This window comes from Charadrius vociferus, unplaced genomic scaffold (assembly GCF_000708025.1).
Source record: "Charadrius vociferus isolate BGI_N301 unplaced genomic scaffold, ASM70802v2 scaffold147, whole genome shotgun sequence".
Lineage (NCBI taxonomy): Eukaryota > Metazoa > Chordata > Aves > Charadriiformes > Charadriidae > Charadrius > Charadrius vociferus.
The window spans coordinates 4,645,611-4,665,860 of NW_009649570.1; the positions used below are offsets into that span (position 1 = coordinate 4,645,611).

General features: G+C 37.6%; 1 protein-coding gene across 1 annotated transcript in view; it reads right to left on the reverse strand.

Annotated features, from left to right (window-relative positions):
- Positions 1-2,528: 2,528 nt before the first annotated feature.
- Positions 2,529-20,250, reverse strand: part of BOLL (boule-like RNA-binding protein) — a 28,592-nt gene continuing 10,870 nt past the window's right edge. Inside the window, exons 4-11 of the mRNA XM_009890231.1 lie at positions 17,994-18,048; positions 13,473-13,548; positions 10,117-10,244; positions 8,019-8,090; positions 6,545-6,592; positions 5,313-5,438; positions 3,739-3,813; positions 2,529-2,558 (exon numbers count right to left, since the gene is read on the reverse strand). Of these exons, the coding sequence (XP_009888533.1) occupies positions 2,529-2,558; positions 3,739-3,813; positions 5,313-5,438; positions 6,545-6,592; positions 8,019-8,090; positions 10,117-10,244; positions 13,473-13,548; positions 17,994-18,048 (610 nt within the window). The remainder of the gene's footprint in view (positions 2,559-3,738; positions 3,814-5,312; positions 5,439-6,544; positions 6,593-8,018; positions 8,091-10,116; positions 10,245-13,472; positions 13,549-17,993; positions 18,049-20,250) is intronic.

Sequence of the window (20,250 nt, forward strand, 5' to 3'; positions counted from 1 at the left end):
AGAGAACAAAGTGACAAAAACCAAACACTCAAATCTGGAAACCAGGATACATTTCTATCATCGACAGGTTCTTGTTAGAGTTACTGGGTCTTCAGGGAAAATAACCTGTAAAAATACTTACTAACTTTGTATTTTTCTGTGCCTTTCCAAATCATTTTCTAAAGAAAAGGATAAGCTTAAAAGAAGTACTATAGCTCTCCACTCCAATCCACTGTGTAACACTTAGGTTCCAATAATTAGATTAGGGAAGACTGACAGACTTTGTCAGCTAAAACGACTCTATTGTGGGGACAGGAGTGAAGGCTTTAGATAACATAAAACTGATTTCCACCCCGCCCTCCGAAGGTAAGTGTCCAAGCTCAAATAAAAGAGAACACCGCCTCCCCTCCCCCAAGATAACCATGCAAAACAAAAATTTAACTCACAGGTATTTCTACCAGGTCTGAAACCAGACAACACAAATTTCAATCTTCCCTCAAGTTCCTGCTGTTACTGTAGACTACTCAGATCTTAATGCCAAACACGATCTCATACATGTCCTCTAAGTGCATTCAAACAATCTGTATCAGAGGACCATTTAAGATCTTAAACACTGAACAAGATCCAGGAGAGATCAAGATTCAGACTTCCTAAAAACAAGAGTCACCTAGCAGCCTTTGAGAATGAATGTCTACCTTACCCATTTGTATAGATGTGAAGATGAAATCACTTCCACATACTCATGAACCAAACATGCTATAATCCCCAAAAGAAAACACCTTCAAGTAAATACAGTTATGAGCAAACACATTAACAAGGGGAGGGTATTAAACAACAAATTAAATACCAAATTTGGGTCTAAAAATAAGTTACAGTTGGAAATTGAGGAATGTTTTCTTCTCATTTTCATTTAAGACTATTACAAACTTAGTATTAAAAATTACATCAACAAAATGCTACTTAAGTGGTAGAATAAAGCAAATGAAAAATAAGTTAGAGAATTGTTGAAACTGAAGCTTCCTTTGTTAACTTCTGAATGGTTTACATGATGAATGAACTGTGTTCTCTTTATAAAAAGAGAACTCGGGTCATTCATCATGTAAACATTCACAACAGCAATGGAAACACTGGTGTAGAAATTTAATTTTCTTCTTTAATAAAGATTTATTCCATTTTGTTTGCTCACCCTTATGACTTCATTAAAATATGACTGCAAAGCATGCTGTTTTGAGCTGTATTTGTAAGCTCTAAGTAGCCTACAACTGCCAAAAATATCTTTAATACTAGCTGTACCCATCCTATTCTTACCATATGACTTACAGCTCCTAGTATAAAGCATATGTTTATTCCTAATGCAGTGGAGGCAATTAGCAAATTACCTTCAAGTTAAGGTCCTTATTTTAGGCATCTGCTGCCTCTTACATGACCACTCCTTGGCAAGTTTCAAGTAGCAGATACATTTGTTGGGATATTTTAACAATACTATAGCCAGCAGGCAGTATTTTTATGCAGCTGGGGAGCAGCTGGTAGTGACACCACTACTTGCTTAATACATTGCAGTCTGCTGTCAACATTTGCCTCCCCCCACCCCCCAATCATTGTTGAGTGCTCAGCCACAGTGATAGACACAATAAAAGCTGATCATATTCATTACACATGGAATATATTCAAAACTTGAAGTGGGCATGTGAAAAGGTAAGGTGGAATGTAAAAACCAAGCATTATATTCCAGAGTTACTAGTTACTACAAAATGAAGCTAACTAAATAAACAAAAATTGAAACCTGTCAAAAAATATTTGGCATCATCTTGTAATGAATAAGATTATCAGAATTCAGCAAGTCTTTGTAAGAGTTTACCTGTATCTGTGAATCTACTTGAGACGTGAACAAAACAGAGTTTCATCTATGGGTAACAGAAGACTTCTGAGAACAGGTAAGAATGTTAATCCTGTCCATTCCTTTACTGTATTTCTTGCTCAATCTCATGCTCAGTTCCATCAAGTTTAAATCAGCACTGCTAACACAAGTCTTACTTCCTCTATCCTATTCCAAACTTCTTGTATAAGTACAAGAGTTTGTGCAGTTGCTTGACAAACTGGTCTAAGGAACAGATCCAAGTTTAAGTCAGCTCTTTTTGGGTGGTAGGAGCAGGGCTTCATCTTTAACTACATCAGTTCCCTGACCTGGTTTACCATATTGCCTCCCAAAAACCTCTACCAGCACAGGAAATGGGTGGTGTGGAAAATGGAATAAATTGCTGGGTTACATCAGCTTTGGCTGTGTGTGAAATCACTTCTAAAGCTATGAATAAACACAGAAAATATTGTATCAGGAAATAAAAAAAAGTCTGAATTTACTGCTCATTTCCTATGCCACAGTAACCAAACATGGTTTTTACCATGCATGCACATATTCTACTGTAAATTAACACATTACCACTTAGCACAGAGTAAACTACTCTGCCTTTGCAAAGGTAAAGCATGGTACTGTGGCAATTACTGTAGAAGAGAAAGAGCTATTGTGCTCTAGATCTACCTTGTAACTTACTTCACACTATCTTGTTCATATAGCCCTGGCCCTAGGAAAGATAATAGAAGTCAAGTTTCAAGGTGAAAAAGCTTGTGTCCATTTGATACAGTAAGCATGCACTTGTTTTTGACTCCAAGACTACTACTGCCTTTTTAAAAAAACGTTTTCATACATTGTCAGAAAAAGGGAATATAAACTGGATATTATGATCACTGTGTTACACCAACTCCCTTTTAAGTATTTCTTAAAAATACGTATAACTCAGGATTAGTAGTCTCAAATTCATATTCAGCTTCTAAATTTTTTTATTGGGGGTACTTGCATTTTATTCCAAGACAACATTAAATGTTACAGCCCCCTCTACTGGAAATATTTAGCAGAGACTGTATTCTGGAAAAAAGATTCTTCTCTTAAAAGAAATGTAAAATAAATGAAAAATACATATAAAGGACAGCCTATAACATGGCTTTGATTCATTCATATTTAGCCTGTCATTTGTAGTTAAGTAAGCATCTTTCACAGAAGATTAGGTGCTGTAATGTCAGATAACACTATTGATACCTTTAGTTCTTTGTTACCAGGTAAATCTAAGCTAAATCTAGTTTAGACGCGTATTTTGTATGTTGTGCTAACAACCTCCTTAATTTAGGCAAAAGGACCTTAAACTGGGACCCAAAAAACCCAACAACTTCTTTCAGACAACATGGAAGAATCACATTTTTGAGCGGCCATTCAAAACCAGAAGTGCACAGAACACCCACAGGTGGCCAACCAGGACAGGTTTTCATGCTCCATGTTCCAAAACCCCACCTTGCCACAACAGGAGATGCTTATCTAAGGCTGCAAGTAGTTAATTCAACTTCTCAAGATCTAGAGAGACAGGAATTTATAGCCATAATTTCAAAGAACTGAACAAGGTTCACCGTTTTCTCTCAAAACACAAAAAAAACCTGCAAATGAAAAATGTATCTCAAGTTTTTAAAGAAACCCATGACTAGGTATTTTAAGTTTCCCCCAAATAGTTCCAAAATAAGTTATATCCTCCGTAACAACGCCTCAAGTGGAAAAAAAACCCCCAAACTCAGTTTCTCTGCAACGTTTCTGTTTTCTATTAATGAATCTTTTATTAAAAAAGACTTTTTCATCCCTACTGCTCTTCTCTTACTGTCCCCTTCAAGAAAGGGAACAGTAAGACTACAGTGTTTTAACTATCTCAGTTTGATACTTACAGGTGCAGGGACGGCTATGGCACCCTGGGTGTAAGGCTGGTGATGTGGTGCTTGAACTCCATGATCAGAATACAGCTGGTAAAAAAAAGACAAAAAGTGAACTGAAAAGCTTGTTCCACAATTTTACGTTTTTGTAAACCTTTCACATGAATTTACATTCCTTAAAACTTCAAGCTGTGGGCTGTGTTTCTCTAAACTACTGACTTTTTTTAAAAAAAAATTTTCAGTACTCAAATCTATATTTTCCCCACTGTACCAAAGTTTGGTAAGTTTAGTTTATCTAGATCAGTGTCAAAAAGCACTTTCCTTGATAGAAGTAGCACGCCTCTCTACTACATACCCATTTCACTCAGCTCTGGCTGGAACAGTGTTTAAATGTTTAGGTGAGCATATTGACACATAATTCCCAGCACTATTGCACTTACAAGATATTTACATACAAATAACACACAGGCTTTTCTTTCAATTTTACACCATCTTCTGAATTTCCACTTACTGCTTCCTTTAACATCAACAAATTATGTACCTGTGAACTGAGAGTATGTTACATCCAAATATTCCTTAACTAATTTCGTGTTTTTTCTTAGTGCTCACAGATTTCAAATTTCTCTGTATAAGTTGATATCTGATTTATGAAATACAAAAGGTAAAAATAACATTGATAAGATTTATGATTATACAATAAATACTGAGATTTATACACTTTAAAAAAGAAGAAAAACCCCAACAACCAGTCTTGTATTATTTGAGACCTTTGTCTGGAAATTAGGTAACTTAAGTGGGAAATCCTGACATATCCAAGATGTTTGATATACCAATTTTGAATTTCTCTTGTAGCAATAAAATTCTCTTCAACTTTTAATAAAAATACTTGATTACTGTGCTAGTTAACCATTTATTTTGGCATCCCTGTTAACTAGGAATAAATTACCAAAGAGGAAAAGTACCAATTAATCGTAATACATTTTCAATTTTATAGTAAGGCTTTCTGTAGCTAATTATTTACTGTCATTTTTAATATCCAACTGTAAAGAAATGGCCTTACTATACACTAAGAATATCTTAAGAAACATTGGAAACACCATTGATACAGAAGCAAAAAAAAAAAAAAAAAGCATAACCAAAAATTATTTAGTCATTCAACTACTCTTAATTCATTCTGATCTTCAGAATATTTTGAAACTAGCTTCTACTCACACAGAGAAAGATTTACTTCAGGGAACTATTATGGCTTGGTTAGACTAGTCGAGCATTCTGAAGAGTCTGAGTCCGATTTTATTTAAATGTTATTTTCAAACAAAACAAATTGACTAGTCTTTATATTGCTGTCTGTCATACACTTATGACCCTCTAAAATATTTCAGAATCAAAGCATCCATCTAGAAAACTGGAAGAGATACTCTAACCTGAGGAAAACTGAAATGATTTAACAGGAGCGGCGTGGGTATGGGGGGTAAGTACAGAGAACAGCTGATGCAGAGTGCTCCGAACTGCCCGTGCTTAAACTAAAAGACTGTTTTTCAATTGCAGATAAATACTTCAATTGTAAGTAAATTTTTTTAAAATAAAAATACCTCAGGAACTGAAGCTTCCACTAGGAGAGGAGGAGGTATACATCCACTTTCCTGGGTAATCCCTATTGGCTGATAAATGACTTCAGATGGTTGCAGATACAAGAGTGAAGATGAAGAGGGAGGAGACTGAAATAAACACATTATTTTCATAAATTATGATTTACGCACTATAAATAGCAAAGCTTGTTTTACAGTTGTCTTTGCTACACATAAACAAAGATAAAGCTTTAAAAGAAAGCATCAAATTCATCTTTGATAACCTAAAGAAACTTAGTGAGGGGGAAGCAGGTAGAAAGGTCAGGTAGTAGAATAAAACAAAGATATTCTTTAATCATTTTTACATATTTTTCATATTTTATTCACAATTTGGAAAGCACTGTTAAGAGAAATCCTAAACTTTATAAAATTGACACTTAACTATTGATCACAGAAACATACAGTTACATTTTCTCTTGCAGAAATGTTACATTAAAAACACGAGTATTTTAGTTTTAAAATAAAACCCACATTATTTCTCCAATTCAGCACTCAGATTTCGAAGCAGCAAACTGACATCTACAGTTCTAATCTAATAGATTAGAACTGTCCATAGGTGGAGAAGGCTGGTTATTACTAAAGTAATGAGGATGCATTGTAACAATTCAAGCTTAAGGGACTTGGTCCTCCTTTTAGCTTCAAGTTCCTTGAGCGGCAAGATTTCCTAATATGGAAATAGCTCCTCTGCTACAGGGATCAGAAAACTGACAGTGTCTCCCCCCAAAACTATTAAGTTAGCAATTACAAGTTCTTCCTCCTATTTCAAGGGTCTGGGACTAATTTCAACGTATTTTTGTGTCTACATGCCCCTGCTAGCAATACTGCAATGAAACACCACAGTTATGAGAAATTAGTATTAACTGGCTCATTAACTGATACTATCAGGCAAATTATGGCAGTTCTTACCTGCTTTTGAGAACTTATTAGATCATTTAATACAAACTTTTTACCAGACAGAGAGGGAAGAGGAAGATGCTGTCTTTACATCAGATTTGTATTTAATGTTCCAATAAATGCTATTTTATGCCTTCTATTGTATCAGCAAGTGTTGCAAATGCATTGCTAAAATACAGCAATTAATACCCATTTCGATAGTGTTCTAAATAGTGGGAAGTTTCACTGTTAGGTAAGTGCACAGTACCTTTAAACTACATGCAAACTAGTGGTAAAATGCTGCAACTATGAACTGTATTTACCTGTGGAACAGACCACTGCCACTGACTTGGAAGACACTGTGCTGGTGCCTAAATTCAAACAAAAAAAGATATTACTTGCATGATTAAGAATATATGCATACACATACTAGAATTCCCATCACACTAGAATCAAAACTATTTCAAATCTGTAATCAATTCTTTTTAATTAAAAAGTAGTATGATTTTCTTAAGCCCCCAAATAATTCAGAAATATGGTTTTGTCTACTTCTACTCAGCCTCTGACTTGGGCATTTCATAAGCTTCTAAAATACTGAAGCATCTAAGAAGTGTGCCTAATTAGGAAAACAGAAGATACAAAATGCAGTTAACTTTCCAATACACAGTAAAACCATGTACACACTGCATAAATTCAGTAGTAGGCTGCCATGATGGTTAAGGGACTGGAGAACAGACAAACCAGGATGCTGAGAGAATTGGGTTTGTTCAGCCTTCAGAAGGATAAAGGTGGGAGGGGATAACTATTGCCAGCTACAGCTGCCTTAAGGGGGCATGGAGCATAAACATGACTGAGCCAGATTCTTGTGGTGTTCAGAGCACAAGAATCCAGACAAGAGCTGGAACATTGAAAATTTTAACTACTTGTAAGGAAAAAAGACATCTTTTACTATGAGAAGGGAAAAATATTGGCAGAGGCTGTCCAGAAAGGCTGAGGAATCTCCATCACTGGAGATACTTAAAATTCAACTGGACAAGCTCCTGAGAAATCTGATCTAACCAGCCCTGCTGTTATAATCATAGAATTGCTGAGGCTGGAAGGGACCTTTAAGATCATCAAGTCCAACCATTAACCTACCCTGACAAAACCACTTCTACACCATGTCCCCAAGTACTACATCTACCCCCCCCCTTTTTTTTTTTTTTTAAACCCCTCCGGGGAGGGCAAACCCCCCCCCCCCCTGGGCAGCCTATTCCAATGTTTAGTAACCCTTTCAGTGAAAGAATTTTTCCTAATATCTAATCTAAACCTCATCTGACGTAACTTGAACCCATTTCCTCTCGTCCTATCATTTGTCACCAGGGAGAGGAGGTCAGCCCGCACCTCTCTACAATTCCTTTCAGGTAGTTGCAGAGAGTGATAATGTCTCCCCTCAGCCTCCTCTTCTCCAGGCTAAACAACCTCAGTTCCCTCAGTCATTCCTCATAAGACTTGTCCTCCAGGACAAGGCAGGAGTTTGGCTTACATGATAAAAATCAAGGATGGTACTAAGCCAGTTGTCTAGCAACACCAAAGAAAATTTTAATTTATTACATTTCCATGTAGTTACATAGGCAGAATAATAAGTTGCGTTTCAGTGAAAGGAAAGTCTTTGATGGAATTAAAGTCTGGTTTATATTATTATTTAGAACACTCTTTTTATTTCCTAAGAATGAACAGACCTGAGACCGTGATGAAAATAAAACTGCATGGCTGGGAGGAATACTGATGGTCTGAAGCCCATTTTCAAACAGATACCTGATAATGGTATGTAGGAGACTGATAAACCGGTTGAGCTACCATCATAGGTGAACTGGAAACAGAGCGCGACTTAAAAAGAAGAGAGTTACAAGTCTTAATACAGCAATTTCGTAAGTTGTCACTCCCATTAAGAACAGTTATGAAGTATAATAATGCTGAACCACCTCCCCTCCCTTTTGAAAATGCATTTACCAAGTTTTAACTTACACTTAGATTCTTGAAAACCACTGTTTCTAAGGGCCAACGTTAGAGATGAAACAAAAAAAAGTTTGGTATATTTACCTATTTCTTGCCAGAAAGCACTAGGCCATCACTCTCTAGAGATGCTAAGGCCATTTACTATCCTGACCATATGCACATTTTTGTGAACACTTAGATTGCCCTAAGTTGTCACTGATGTATTCCTATCCTCTCCACAGCTCCAACCCAATCTTCCCGTCTCCCATTCCCTTCTTTACAACAGCCCCAGCATTCATCTGATTTGGCAGTGGGCCTGTTTAAGGAGCTAAACCAGCTAGAAATATGCTTGGGTTTTTTGGGGGGCCCAGTTTAGGGTCAGAGAAACACCAGTGAAAGAAAAGGGGTGCAGAAATACACAGCCATGATAAGTAACAATACAGGACTGTGAACGTCTAGTTACAATTACTTAAAGCTAGCATGTGCACCTCCCATGTCATGAAATTCCTTCATTCCTGCAAATATTTAGGGGGAACTACTCCACAACTACTTTAATTCATTCTACACTACATGAAAATGCAGAATGCAAAATGCAAAAAAAGACCCAATCTGCACTGTTATACATGCACAATACACACCAGAAAGTATTAATAATCTTTAATTTGGTTAATGTTTTCACTAACATCAAATTTTCAGGTTTTTTACTTAACATCTTTATATAGGTACTTTCCTAATGATGAAGATTACGAATAGGTAAATAACTGAAACCGAAAGAGGCAGCACTATTCCTGATTGGAAAAATGAGTGCTATTTGTTTGAAACAGAGGGGATCTTGGCCAGGGCACCAGAACCAAAGTTCAGTACTATAACACCAAAAGTATTGTTTTTTTTCCAAAAGTTAGGATTTGAGTAAGTTCTCTAGAACCACAGAGCATGAACTTCAAAAAGGCTTTCTAAAAATATGTGAACAGGTGTTTAAGCTTATCCTCTAAAGTGGAGAAGGCACTATGAAGCACTCTGATGCCTCTGTTAGAAGTTAAGAGAAGTGATTAAAGCAGAGATTAAATACTTATGGTGCCAAAATAAACAACATTCTATTACTGCTCTCAGCTCTGTTTTGGGAAAGTTTGTTTTTATTTATTAGCAATTCTTCTATTGAGTTCCTCCCCCCCCAATACATGAAGGGATTTTCCACTTGTTTATAGAGATAGTATGCACAGTATACAGATATACAGAGACAGTATGCTCTGTAAATGCTGCTTTTACAAAAACTAGTAAGGATGCATTCTCTACATATGTCCTGTGTCTTATGCTGACCCCCATGTTGCAATCCTTCCCTCTTGTAAAAAAACCAAAACCTGATATGATTGACAACTCCTTCCTGGACTTCCCAAGAAATTCTGTCCAAGTTCCCCCCGCCTACTAAAGCCAAACAATTGATTTATTGAATCATCTTCCTCCTAAAACAAGCAGTATCCATGAAAAAGAGTATATGAATGACTATCAAATTAGACAATTTCACTTTTGCTTTGCTTTATCTAGTATTATGTTCTTTTTTCATCAGCAGCATAATATTTTGCAGCCAAGAACACCTCACTCTCAGAGTAATAGTAAATGGAGCCAATCAACGGTAATTAGCACCAACAACTCCTCAGTAAAACAAAAGTTTCTCCTGGGGTAGGGCCCACACTCATTCTGAACTACCCTGTCCAGTAGGTCACATCAAAGCCAAGTCCCCTGCAGAAGAACAATAAACTTATGTACTATTTAAAAAACACAAAATAAACAGACTAATATAAGGAAGCCATTTAAACACCAAACACAAGGCATAGCCAAAGAAATGAAGCAGGAGGGACTTGAAACCACTGCACTAGTCCTGGTCCACAGAAAAGCATGTATACAAAAATAAATTACTTACTGGCCACGGCTGCGGAACAGAAGCAACTTCAGACGTATGAAAATAAGCCACTCCATTATGGTAAATATAAGGATATCCACTTGAAGTCGTTAAGTACATTGTAGCAGCTTCTGTTATTGCAGTAGAACCTGGAATTAATATCTTAAAGTTTGCTTACCAGTACTTTTTTTTTTTTTAGATGTGTAGGTCACAAAAAAAGAAGAGATCATTTCTGATCTTCAGAGAAGCAAAACACTCAAAAGAAAGAACATGGGGCAGCGGGCCTAGTGCCATCTCAATTCCCTCTCAAACACAAAATCATGAAAGTAGATGGTCACAGGATGTCTCCAAAGGCAGATGGGAAGGGGTGAAGATGACATGCAAATAAACTACTAAACACAGATAACTCCAATTACCAGCAAATATATACATATTAATCTTCAAATATCCAAAGGTAACTTCACATTGTAGGAGATTTTCATTGGTAACCGCTACATATTCATGTTTAGCTGAAACAGGATCCAAGCACTAAAAACAACAGAATAATTTCACTACAAGATGCAGCCTGATTTCTCAACACACAAAGACTGTCTTTCTGTGATGGCACATTGCCTGGCAAAAGTAAAAACTGGTACCTAGACATCATCAGCAGGGACACTTAACAACGCTATGGCTATGGCGGAAGCTATAAATTAGCGTGGTCTAATCCCAGAGCACAGTTCGAACTATACAGCCCTCTAGCAGGTACTGACAGCAAGCATTATTTAAGGAAAGTGATATCCCTATGCAGAGGTTGTTTATCTTTTTCAAACGCTGCCTTTGAGATTACCTAGGCCCTATTTCTATCTGCATTTTTGGAGGCATGGGAGAGGACTTCATGTGTCTCCAGACCTTTATGTCAAACATGAAGACAAGTTCCAGTTCCAAATATAAAAAGACTTCTAAAAAAAAAAAAAAGCAACATTAATTCTGTAACTGAAATTGAAATCTTGAAGTCACACCAAGTAGTAACATACCATGGAAAAACTCAGGAAGAACACGATATAAACCAGATCACTGAGCAAGTTTTAGTTTTTCATCTCCCTTGCAAAGCTAAGTGCCACAATGAAGTTCCATTTTATAGACAGACACAACACTGAAGAGATTACTAGAACGCTCAGTGGAAGACCAAGAAGGGTCCCACAATAATTCAAGGGCTTTCATCGATGGTAAGAATTTGACTAACTCCTAGAAAAGTCTGAAGACACTCAGATACAATAAAGCTGAAATACTATACATGAACAAGATGGTTGCTAGGACAGCGTTAAACAGATCTTAGAAAAATCAGAGGCTAACTTTAGCTCCTGTAAGCAATCTAGAATTGTAGTTACCGATATCTCAAATGAGGAGACCAACAGGATCCTATGGCCAACAATCCTGTTCACTTCACTAACTACCAAGTACCTTGCACAGAACTTTCTGCTATTGCTGAGTATGCCTCTTACACAGGAAAAGGAAATATTCTCCATCAAACCCAGCACACTCACTGTGACAAGAAAAAACCCACAACTTGCGGGAGGTACAGCTATCCGAGAGTATTCCAGCCCACATTTCATCATTCTTCTTCCAGTTGTTCATGTTTGGTTTCTATTTTTTCGGCTTTTGGAATACTCATTTTCACAATACTTGGTGCTGGGGAAAAGCAAACTGAGTGGCCCTCCCAGTATGTTCAAAGATATTCACATAAGAGGTCCTATGATGACAGAAGAGCTAAAAATTGTTTTGTTTAATAGTAAGGAAGACAGGTACTAGATTACAGGTGGGCTAAAGACAAAAGAGATAAATGGGCTCTCTTCAATTCTGCTAAATATAATAGAACCACAGTCCCTACAGTGATGCTGCGAGTCTAGGTTTTATGGCTTAATGAACCTCAAGATGAGCTGCAGTAGAACAAAGTATAATAGCAACTAAGGTTGGCAAGCTGAGCATGAGAGCAGATATTCTAGGATCTGATTTTATTGTATGTCCCTAGACAGCAGTATGATCTTGTACCACAGACCTATCCTAGACTTGAGGAAGAAGTTGCAGAGCCAAACAGCACCACAAACAGATCTCAAAAGGACACAGCAGCTTTCTTCAAAAATGTTTTTGATTTTTTTTTCTTCTGTTTCCCCAGGTCTCAGAATTAAAGATAAGGCCCTCTTCTATCAATACTTCCTTCCAGAGGAAAGAAGCACCACAAGTGAGGCAGTGCAACTGAGAAAATCCAAGTGAAAGATGGAAAGGGAAAAAAGCATAGCAAAAAAAAAAGTATATAACCCCTTGATGATGACTGGGCAAAGACCGTGCTGAAAAATTTCTAAAGCAAAGAAACTATACAGTTGGAACAAAGTATTCCATTTCTCCTGGGCAAACACTCTCCTACACAGTTACAAGGGAGAAGGGCAAATCTATGCACAAGGGGAGGAAGAGAGAGGGAGGTTTCATGTCTGCATAAAGGATGTCCGCACCAACAGTGTTAGCATACATAAGACAAATACTGAGGGAAAGTTACAAAAGTACACTTAATTCCCTGCTGCACTTATAAAAGGAATGCATTTCACATCTCTGTCACATAGCCCTTACTGAGGAATAACAAAACAGCATGCCCTGCTACATGAAAATCTGACATCTTGTCTTAAAAGTGGTGATTCATATCCTACATTTTCAGTAGTGTGTTACAGAAATAAAACAGCTCCTGGCAGAAGGAGATGGCATCTTCTCTAGAAGAAAACCTGTCTTCTGTCTCCCACAAAAGAACATCATACAGCATACTTGCTCAAGATGAAGTCATCTGACAAGAAACCTTATCAATACTGCTCTTATGTAAGTGCTCAGTCTAAACAGGTCTTTGCCAGAGAAAGAACTTACAGCATCCATTCCATTATCTTACAGTGAAGAACTCTTAAGAAATGAATGGTGACTGCAACCACCCATTCCTTAAGGTTTCTACCAAAGAAAGCAAGATGCAACAGTCCTGATGGATTTTACCAATATAAATAATTAAATTGATAAGAACTCAACCAATGAGCACAGCCTGCTTTAACCTGTACAATCTGTGAGGACAGTTTAAGTATTTAGATTTGAGGTTCTACTCGGCAACCCAGAGAAATTTCCATTCAGTTTGTTCCTAGATAATCTTTTCCAAAAAAGAAAGTAATTAGCATATTAAAAGAGATAAAAGAACCAAAGACCATCAATCTGTTTATTTGCACACTTCCACTGGCACACATTTACTTCCACTGCAAAACATTTTGAGCATATTCCTCTCACAGCACTAATACGATGCATGACCAGGCACATCTTTGTTAAAAACTTACATTTAGTGACACATAATATACAAATAAATAAATACATACGAGGACTCCGTATTTGCTGTTTTCTTATTGCTGGACCAATATTCAATTTCTTATCCTTATAATTAAGTTTTTTAGCCTAGAAATAAAGAAAAAAACACAAACCATTCAGCATGTGTATTTCTACACATCCAGGCATTCAAGAAACAAAAATCAGAAGCAGACAAGGCACTTAGTAGGTTTCACCCTATCCTGCTTTTTATTTACAGTGCATCTCAAAACAAAAGCCATACTAATTAATTTTCAGTCTAACCTTAGACTTCAGACAAAATTCATCATTGGTAATTTCAAGTATTACTTACTCCTCATAGAGCCTTTTGACTAACAACTGACACCTATAATTGTAGATTTTTTCCAGTTTTACCTTCCTCATGTATTTACTGCTTTTAAAAAAAGCACACGTGTACATGGACTGACAGTTTCAAGTATAAAGATTAAACTTGCTTCTTTCATGATCATGGCATTATTTTACAAAAGATGACAGGAATAAGTAAGTCTATGAAAACGGCCAGATTATAAAGGCTGAATGTAAAAAAGTCCCCATATTCACTCAGGACTGCCTTAAAACTTCCTGACATACAGACTAACAAAACATAAAAGCACACTAAACCAGATATCCTAGTAAGGCTAAAGTGTGCAGAAAAAGAGCTAGGTACAGACAAGTAAAGCTACATTCTCTTCCAGTTGTTTTGCTTACTACAGAAAGTGAGCATTGGGTCCATCAGGTAACTTAAAACCTTGCCTTTGTTTTTAAATTGACACCGAACTCACTACTTGTTAATATAACAGAAAGGAATAATAGGGTAAATAACTTTTTTTTTTTTTTTAAGTTGTCAGCATCTATTTAATGCTGCTTTCCAAAACCCGAAGGTTTGCTTCCCTGAACAGTTACGTAAGTGAAAATGCACGCTAAACACTACCAGGTTATACCACAAAGTCTTCAGTTTTCAGAGTTGTAACTTCAGTAAGGAGAATTACTTCTTAAAGAGGAACATAGAAAGAAATATAGTTCTACATCACATTGAACAGAAAGATAATAGTTAGGTAATCAATACATTTTCTTCATTTGAACCCCATTTAGCAAAATACTTGAACACCTGTACATAATACAAAGTCCCACCTATCAGATTTAAAGTTAGGAAGAGGCTAGACTATTTTGTTGAATCTGGGAATTCATAAACAAGTATTAATTATGGCAAACATATCTACCTAGCCTATTAAACACAGAGCAACTCCTAGAAAACAGATGCGCATTTCAGTCAAACGGCATTCCAACACAGACAACAGGAAGGTAATTCTTACTAATACAGTGTATTTCATTGATGTGATCCATGAGAATTTATTTTTTTTTTTTATACACAACTTTCACAGTTAAGAGAAATATCTAATTTATAAGGACTTCTTCAAAGCATTTAATAGAGCACTGCCTGAAAAACTACACATGATGCTACAGAAAGTGAAGGCTTATAGGGAAAAAAACTGTAGTAAATAAAAAATTCTTCAGAAAGATGGGAAGAGGTAGCATCAGTAGTAATGGCATATGACCAGAAAGAGGATCCTGGTGAAACTCCAAGGTCTGCTCTTGATACTAACACAATTTAGTACTTTCCAAGACTGCAACATAGAGAAAGAAATTTCTGGAGACATGATAGGAAAGTAGGATTAAAAAAAATAAAAATCAATGCAAAAGATGATCAGCATATCATATAAATGAGAAAAAATTCAAGAGTACAAAAATGAAACAAATTCATTCATTTCATACATAGATTATCAAAGCCTAGAAACTGAGGCTGGCAGATGTTATTGCAAAGCTACTCTCCATCATCTTTGAAAGGTCATGGAGAACAGGAGAGCTGCCTGAGGACTGGAGGAAAGCCAGTATCACTCCAATCTTCAAAAAGGGCAAGGAGGAGGACCCAGGAAACTACAGGACCGTCAGCCTCACCTTGATCCCTGGAAAGGTGATGGAATAACTCATCCTGGATGTCATCTCTAAGCATGTGGAGGAAAAAGGTTATTGGGAGTGGCCAACAAGCATTCACCAAAGGGAAATCATGCTTGACCAATCTGATAGCCTTCTATGATGGTATGACTGGCTGGGCAGATAAGGGGGGAGCATTGTCTACCTTGACTTCAGCAAGGCTTCTGACACAGTCTCCCATAACATAGGTAAGCTTAGGAAGTGTGGGTTAGATAAGTGGACAGTGAGGTGGATTGAGAACTGGCTGAATGGCAGAGCTCAGAGCATTGTGATCAGTGGCAGAGTCCAGTTGAATGCCTGTAACTAGCAGTGTTCCCCAGGGTCAGTACTGGGTCCAGTCTTACTCAACATATGCATCAGTGACGTGGATGAGGGGACAGAGTGTACCCTCAGCAAGTTTGCTGACAACACAAAACTGGGAGGAGTAGCTGACACACCAGAAAGCTGTGCTGCCATTCAGCGAGATCTGGACAGGCTATAGAGTTGGGCAGAGAGGAACCTAATGAAATTCAACAAGGGCAAGTGTAGGGTCCTGCACCTAGGGAGGAATAACCCATGCACCAGCACACGTTAGGGGCTGACCTGCTGGAAAGCAGCTCTGCAGAGGGGGACCTGGGCATCCTGGTCAACAACAAGTTGATCATGAGGCAGCAGTGTGCCCTTGTGGCCAAGAAGGCCAATCCCATCCTGGGATGCATTAAAAAGAGAATGGTCAGCAGGTTGAGGGAGGTTATTCTCCCCCTTATTCTGCCCTGGTAAGGCCACGTCTGGAGTACTGTGCCCAGTCTGGGCTCCCCTATCCAAGAAAGACAAGGAACTGCTGCAGAAAGTCCAATGGAGGGCTACGAAGATGACCAGGGGACTAGAGCATCTCTCTTATGAGGAAAGGCTAAGAGACCCGGGTCTGTTTAGCCTGGAGAAGAGAAGACTGAGAGGGGATCTCACCAATGCTTACAAATATCTAAAGAGCAGATGACAAGAAGATGCGGCCAGGCCTTTCTCAGCAGTGCCCAGCGACAGGACAAGAGGCAACAAACACGAACTGGAACACAGGAAATTCTGTCTAAACAGAATCACAGAATGGTTAGGGTTGGAAGGGACCTCTGGAGATCATCTAGTCCAACCCCCCTGCCAGAGCAGGGTCACCTAAACATAAGGAAACAACTCCTTTAGAGGGTGACAGAGCACTGGAACAGGCTGCCCAGAGAGGTTGCGGAGTCTCCTTCTGTGGAGATACTCAAAACCTGCCTGGATGTGTTCCTATGCAACCTGCTCAAACAGAGGAGTTGGACTAGACGGTCTCCGAAGATCCCTTCCAATCGCTACCATTCTGCAAAACTCTCAGCTTAAGATGTCTGAGAAAGACCCAGATGCTAACTGATCTGAAGATGAATATGAGATAGGAGTATGATGCAAAGATGAAAAAGGTGACAGAATTGAAGGGCATCTAAATTAAAGCACTTACAATAGCCAAAAAAGTATTAGTATCATTGAATGAGACACCAGTAAGACTTCACATGGAACAGCTTTCAGTTATAGAGGTAAAAATCCTAATCCATTTTCCCAGTGGTAGTCAGTACCATTTGTATTCTTCTAGTTCACAGAAATAAAACTAAAAAAAAAAAAAAAAACATGAGGGAAGAAAAGTAGCTGACTTAGGAAGTTCCTGTCTGTATATTCTTTTGGCTCAATGTAACTGTATTTTTTGAAAACACTCAGAAAATTTCTTTGAAAGTGTCCCAGCTCTTAGTTTGAATTGTAATTACATAAATTTCCAACAAAGGGTCACTATTTCAACACTTTAACCAGCTTTCTATTTGGGAGAAGGCAGCTTGCAAGCATTCAGCTACTAGTTTCTGGGTTCCCCCCCGCCCAGATAGTTTCAAGTGTATGAACAGATCCTGACCAGCAGATTTCTCCAATACATTCCAATGAGAAGACTGAGCACACATTTTAAAAAAAACAAACCAAACGGAAGAGCTATTATACATGTCTGAAGAGAGGTTCTACAAGGAGAGTCAAGACAGTAATGTAGCAAAGACAGAAAGCAACAATTACATGACATAAAATGAACTTCATTGTTTAAGACTTCAAGTGAATCTAATTACTCCTGAAAAGAATTACATCAGCTCCGACAATCAAACATGTTGGACTAACAGGGAGCAGTTATCTTTCCCAGCTCCCCACAGGATCTTGACAGCAATGGATTTTCTAGTAAAGGAAATTAAAGCAATTGTGAGAGATAGAGTCTTTACCGCTCTATATGTATTATAGACCACATATAGTCTAAGAAAGCATAGACTGTATATCAAAATCAAAAACTCTACTATTAACTGGCAACTCCCTCCCCTAGTTCCAGAAGATGTCAGTATAAATCTTATCTTAGATATAAGCCATCATCTTAACTATGCAGACCAAACTTAACAGATCTTCAAATGCAAACTGGCAAACAGAACAGGACCAGACAGCCAGGGCTACTTAATGTCTAATATGAAACGAAATACTTCCTTTAAGAGATAATCATAATGGGGACTATTGCTTACCTCTTGTAAAATCTTCTGTGCATCTTCCTGGGTTTCAAAAGTGACAAAGCCATACCTAAATAAAAATTACAGAAGCTAAGACTCTGAAGTTCATATTTACATATATTGCACATTATTACTTCATATATAGTACAAGGGACATTAAAAGGTAAACTAAGGAGAGGGTAAAGTGAGTCATAGAAATAGACTGCAGTAGCAACTGTAACCTTAATGTAAATATATTAGTAAGTAGACTATAACAAGGATGTTAAGTACATCATCATAATCTATTACCGTTTCTATGCAGTGAAGGAGTAGTCCATGTAGAAAGTTATGGGAAGCTCTCTATAATGTCTTTGCTATTCAGTGTATGTCTTTAGGTCTTTCATTTCTATTAATGAAAGATTTCAATCTGCAGCTCTCACTTGTTATGGGTGCCCAACATGAGACACCATCTTGGTTGTTTTGGTTTGGGTTGGGTTGGGTTTTTGTTTGGTTTTTTTTTAATTTATTTTTAATACTATACCACACCATGTAACACAGCTCCCACCTACTTCAGCAACAACCAAGTGCTCCACACTTCCACAAGCACTACCCAGTACATTAAATTGATTTCTCACAAAAAGCAGTAATGCAGAGTGTTTATCTGTATCTGTAGTTATTCTTGTAATTCTTGACATGACTAGCATTAAACAAGAGTTCTGTGGCGATCGAGTTATTCTCCTACTTTGTGACACAGTACATCTCTTTCACCATACCTCTTCTAACTGCTTGAAGAAATCAAACAGGCTTTCTACACAGAACTCCTCCAAACCCCCTCAATTCATTCCAAGAGAAATCTAGGCCAATGAACATGCTACTGCCTATACAAAAGTAAGTATCTGATCTTATAATTAAAGTCTGTACCACAACATGTACATACAAAAAAGGATGCTTTTCCCCCAAAATTAACTTCAACTTTATGAATAACAACAAATCTTTTTTTTGAAACCTTTTAGTAGTTTTGTTTGCGTATTTCTTAGGTTTATGGCTCATTTCTCAGGGTCAGATTTCAGAAGATACCAAGACAATGTCTGTCATTCCAGCCAGCAGATCAAATTTTCAAATACAACATATCATTCTTTGTGAGCATTTCTGTGCTTATTTGAGTACAGAGGTCCAGTGAGTCTCTGACCAGCTATACTTTTAGATCTGTGGGCTTCTCCTGTATTGCCTTCTCTAAACAAATTTGGAAGCATTTCCAATTCCAAAGAACACAGAAACTATTTTCCTAGCTTGTGACCTTACCTACACAGACTCTTCATTCTATGTGCTGTCTGGACAATAAACTAATAGACACAACCAATCACACAAAATTCTAAGTTTCTTAAATCACTTGTCAACAAGAAGCAATGAAGCCTGTGCTGGGATTTCTACTGCAATCCTAACGCCATTGAAAGTAATTATTTTCCAAGATGTTTACTGTGAGACATATGCTGGCAGTCACAACTGCATAATAATTTGATATTCTTGGGTTATTGTATTATATGGACACATGTACTGCAAGTCTCAGGTATATCTTGGAATTTAGTAAAAAGGTAAGAGGCTTGGTGACAGACCTGGGACCAGGACCAAGTCCAACATGCCATGCAGGTGTATACTCTGTGCTAAGATCTGCAGCTTAGTGTGTAATTTGCTGATATTTGTTAAGTGCTGACAGCATTAAAATTATGAGATTCAGACACCACAGGTTTACTGTTCAGAAAAGAACTTCTGACCAAAGTGAACTTTAAGTGAACTTTACAGGTACAAGCTCTCATGCACACTCCTTTTTGCTTCAGTCCTCTTTCCACCCTTCTGTGGCAGTACAGTTCTCTTCATTACTTCTTTCATCACCCTTTGGGTTCTAGCAATAACTTTATTACACAGTCTTAATCTTTCTCCAGATTTGCTCTTTGGTATTCCTCTTATTGTTGACTTCCAGTCTTAGTCCCCTTTTCCGCAATCATGATTCATTGTCAGATTTCCCCCCCCGTATTCTTCACACAAAGTCTTAGTTGTTGCCATGCACTCCAGCACAATCACGTCTATCTCACCTCTTCCTCCATTCTTAGGCTTCTTTCCACACTGGCTTTCAGCAGAAGAAATACATATTTAATAGCTAAGTTACCTTTTTAGGACTATCTAAAACATCTCTCATATGAGGAGAGGCTTAGGGACTTGGGTCTCTTTAGTCTAGAGAAAAGAAGATTGAGGGGATCTTATTAATACTTACAAATACTTAACGGGAGGGTGCCAG